The sequence below is a fragment of the Etheostoma spectabile genome, chromosome 4 (genome assembly GCF_008692095.1).
Source record: "Etheostoma spectabile isolate EspeVRDwgs_2016 chromosome 4, UIUC_Espe_1.0, whole genome shotgun sequence".
NCBI lineage: Eukaryota > Metazoa > Chordata > Actinopteri > Perciformes > Percidae > Etheostoma > Etheostoma spectabile.
In genome coordinates, this window is record NC_045736.1 from 31,126,984 (window position 1) to 31,129,869 (window position 2,886).

At 37.7% G+C, this 2,886-nt stretch overlaps 2 protein-coding genes across 2 annotated transcripts in view; both read left to right on the plus strand.

Annotated features, from left to right (window-relative positions):
* LOC116687973 (protein-glutamine gamma-glutamyltransferase 5) overlaps positions 1-974 on the plus strand; it is a gene marked incomplete at its 5' end in the record, with an annotated part of 4,520 nt that extends 3,546 nt beyond the window's left edge. Inside the window, 1 exon segment of the mRNA XM_032513720.1 lies at positions 570-974. Within this exon segment, the coding sequence (XP_032369611.1) occupies positions 570-717 (148 nt within the window). The 3' untranslated portion in view covers positions 718-974.
* LOC116687971 (protein-glutamine gamma-glutamyltransferase 5) overlaps positions 1-2,886 on the plus strand; it is an 84,194-nt gene that overhangs the window by 34,750 nt on the left and 46,558 nt on the right. The window lies entirely within an intron of this gene.

A 2,886-nucleotide genomic window follows, 5' to 3' on the forward strand; every position in this document is an offset into this window, starting at 1 on the left:
GTGTGTGTGTGTGTGCGTGCGTGAGTGCGTGTGCGTTCGTAGCCATCTTTAACTGACAGTCATGAGATGTGCAGAGCAAGCCCACCATGTATTCTCTCTACTTGTAGTTGATCACTATTGATGATGAGCACCTCCAATTCTGAGGGACCAAAACCATCACTCTCATATCTTTCATTGTGTGTGTGTGGGTGTGTGTGAGTGTGTATGTGTGTGTGTGAATGAATACAAACTTGCGCTTTTTTTAATTCAGTCAGTTGACCAGTCATTAATTTCAGTGATAGTTGTGTGTTTTCTGTGTGTGTATAGGGGTTGTGTGTGATTAGGTATATGCCGACTCCAAAACTTTTTTAGGATACTTTACTTTGAGAAATGTCCAAAAATCCATTTTATATTTAACAAAAGCATTCAAACATGGCCTATGTTGAAACACAAGCAGCTGCATAACACTTTGACTTACTAAATCTGAAACCAGTGCAATTTGGACTTCAATCCAGAAAATCTCTGATCAAAGAATAAGCAAACGAGATTATGAATCTGATGTTTATTTTTTAACCCTTGTGTTACCGCAGGATTCCAGATTTGAAGACAAGCAACCGAATATGTGTCAAGTTCCCCTTTGTTCCCTACAAGCTCGGCAAGAAGACGCTCGTGGCCAACTTCGACTGCTCCACCTTCAGGGACATCAAGGGCAGCTGCGCTGTCGATGTAAAGCTGTAAAACCTCTGCATCGCTGAGGAAGAGTCAAACGTTGAAGGGTTAAAGTTCATATCTTGCTCCTTTTGCAGAGAAAGACAGCTGCAGTCAGTTTAGATGGGACTGCAAAGAAAAACCCATAAACCACTGAAACTTCTAGCAGTTCTAGGAGGTGTTAGTACCGACATTTTACGTGCACATACTTTGAGTTTAACCTGTAAATAAAGCGATTTAGATCATCTAAATTATATCTGGATATGCTGTACTCTGGTGTGTCTATAATTTTATAATTTATATTTTTTATTGATCCCCAGTGGGGAAGTTACAATTTACTATACACAGGCCTGATATACACACATGCTCAGGATCTAATCATGCACAAATGAAGAGATGTGAGTGAGTGGGCACAGTGGGCCCAGCACCCTGAGCGGTTGCTCAAGGGCACCTGGCAGTTGTGTTCAGGTTCCCATTCAAACTGCAGTCTTCGGTAGTCTTCGCGTTAACTGCACCGAAAAATCAAAGCACACGCTTGGTCCTGTGAGCTTGATTTAAAATGTTTCCTTGTGGCTAATGGACTGAATTAAAAACATTTTTTTATTGAATATGTTGGCATCACACACAAATAAAATGTTTTTGAAAGCCATGCGCCCTTTGTCTTTGATAGTGACGTTATAGATATTTCTGTAATTACACTGCTGTGATGATAAAATGAAATGTGTTGATTGGTTTCCAACTTGGGGGTCAGGTTCCTGCAGACAGTCTGAGGGGTCACCAGATGACATAAGGGATAAGAAAGGCAAATACATATTTCTGTAATACAATATTATATCTGTGATACAGACCTTTCTCTAAATGTTTGTATTTTTCTTGTAAAATAGTAGCTTCAGGCCTCTTAAAATCCTTCACATGAAACTATCCAAGAAGGAAGAATAGCTCTTTGTCCACACTGAGATATGATGAGAGTTCACACAAATCCAATTAAAGCTGCCACATGCATATACTACCTAATAAACAAAATAAAACTTAATAAAAAATGAATTAAAGTACTGCTTTCTAAAAAATAGAAACCAAACAACTGCTTGCTTGCTTGCCCATGCTTTTGGTCTAATGGTGCTTTCACTGCTGTTGGAAAGACCAGCTTTTACTTAACACTTCTTGTTTATTTATTTATATATACTGTATATATATATATATATATAATACAAGTTAGCATTAGACACAACAAAGGCTGTCAGTTGAATGGCATCATGAGCTAACGTTAGCAATCAAACAATCATAGATAGCTAAAACATTTTAGAAATAATTTCCATCTTCGGTTATTGTTTGTAATGAGAAAAGTTCATCATTTTATGGATTTCACAAATTTCAGTATGACATGTCAGGCTGTAAACCGTTGAAATCTGAGCATGTGCGATTCAAATCTGCACTTGATTGACATCGAGCAGAGACCGAATGCACGGTTTATGAAAAAAGGGAAACAGAGAAAGAATTGTCCTGGTAGTCGTCTTCCGCTCACTCGTGCAGGACGCTTTCTTACTCTCTTTGTGTTCATCTTTACTGTATTGTTCCTTTTCCACACAAAATCAGCCCAAATAGGTCATATTTAACTATATGTACTGTATGTACTTCAAACAAGGATTGTGACTTTGGTTACTGTAATCCTTGCTGTCAAAGTACAACACTCACTTACTGTAACATACAAGGAATACTGTAAAAACAGATGGTCATGCAACTGAAAGAACTGCGGAGTGTTTCCTAGATGTGACTCAGTTGGGACTGATCTCTTTGCCTAACTTCAATCAGCTGTTTCTCTCATTTATATTAACAATGGAATACTGTAAATTGCACAGGATATATTTGTGTTTCAGTTTATGATATGAACAGCTGTTCCCTTTGACTTTAGCCTGGGATAGGTTTAGAACATGGCATCTGTTACTGACATACAGCGTGAATGCATTTGCAAATTTGTCAGTAAAAAAACATTGTTTTGGTCTTGGTTGAGCTTCTTTGTAACTGAAGTTTCAAGCATTTTAAATGTTGTGTTAACTGTATGCATTTTGTGTCAATGTGAGAAATGAAATGTGTTAATTGTATAGTAGACAGATGTTGTGCTAACTGTGTCAAGAGTTTAGGAAACTTCAAAGTCAAAGTCAAAGTCAAAGTCAGCTTTATTGTCAATTTCTTCACATGTCA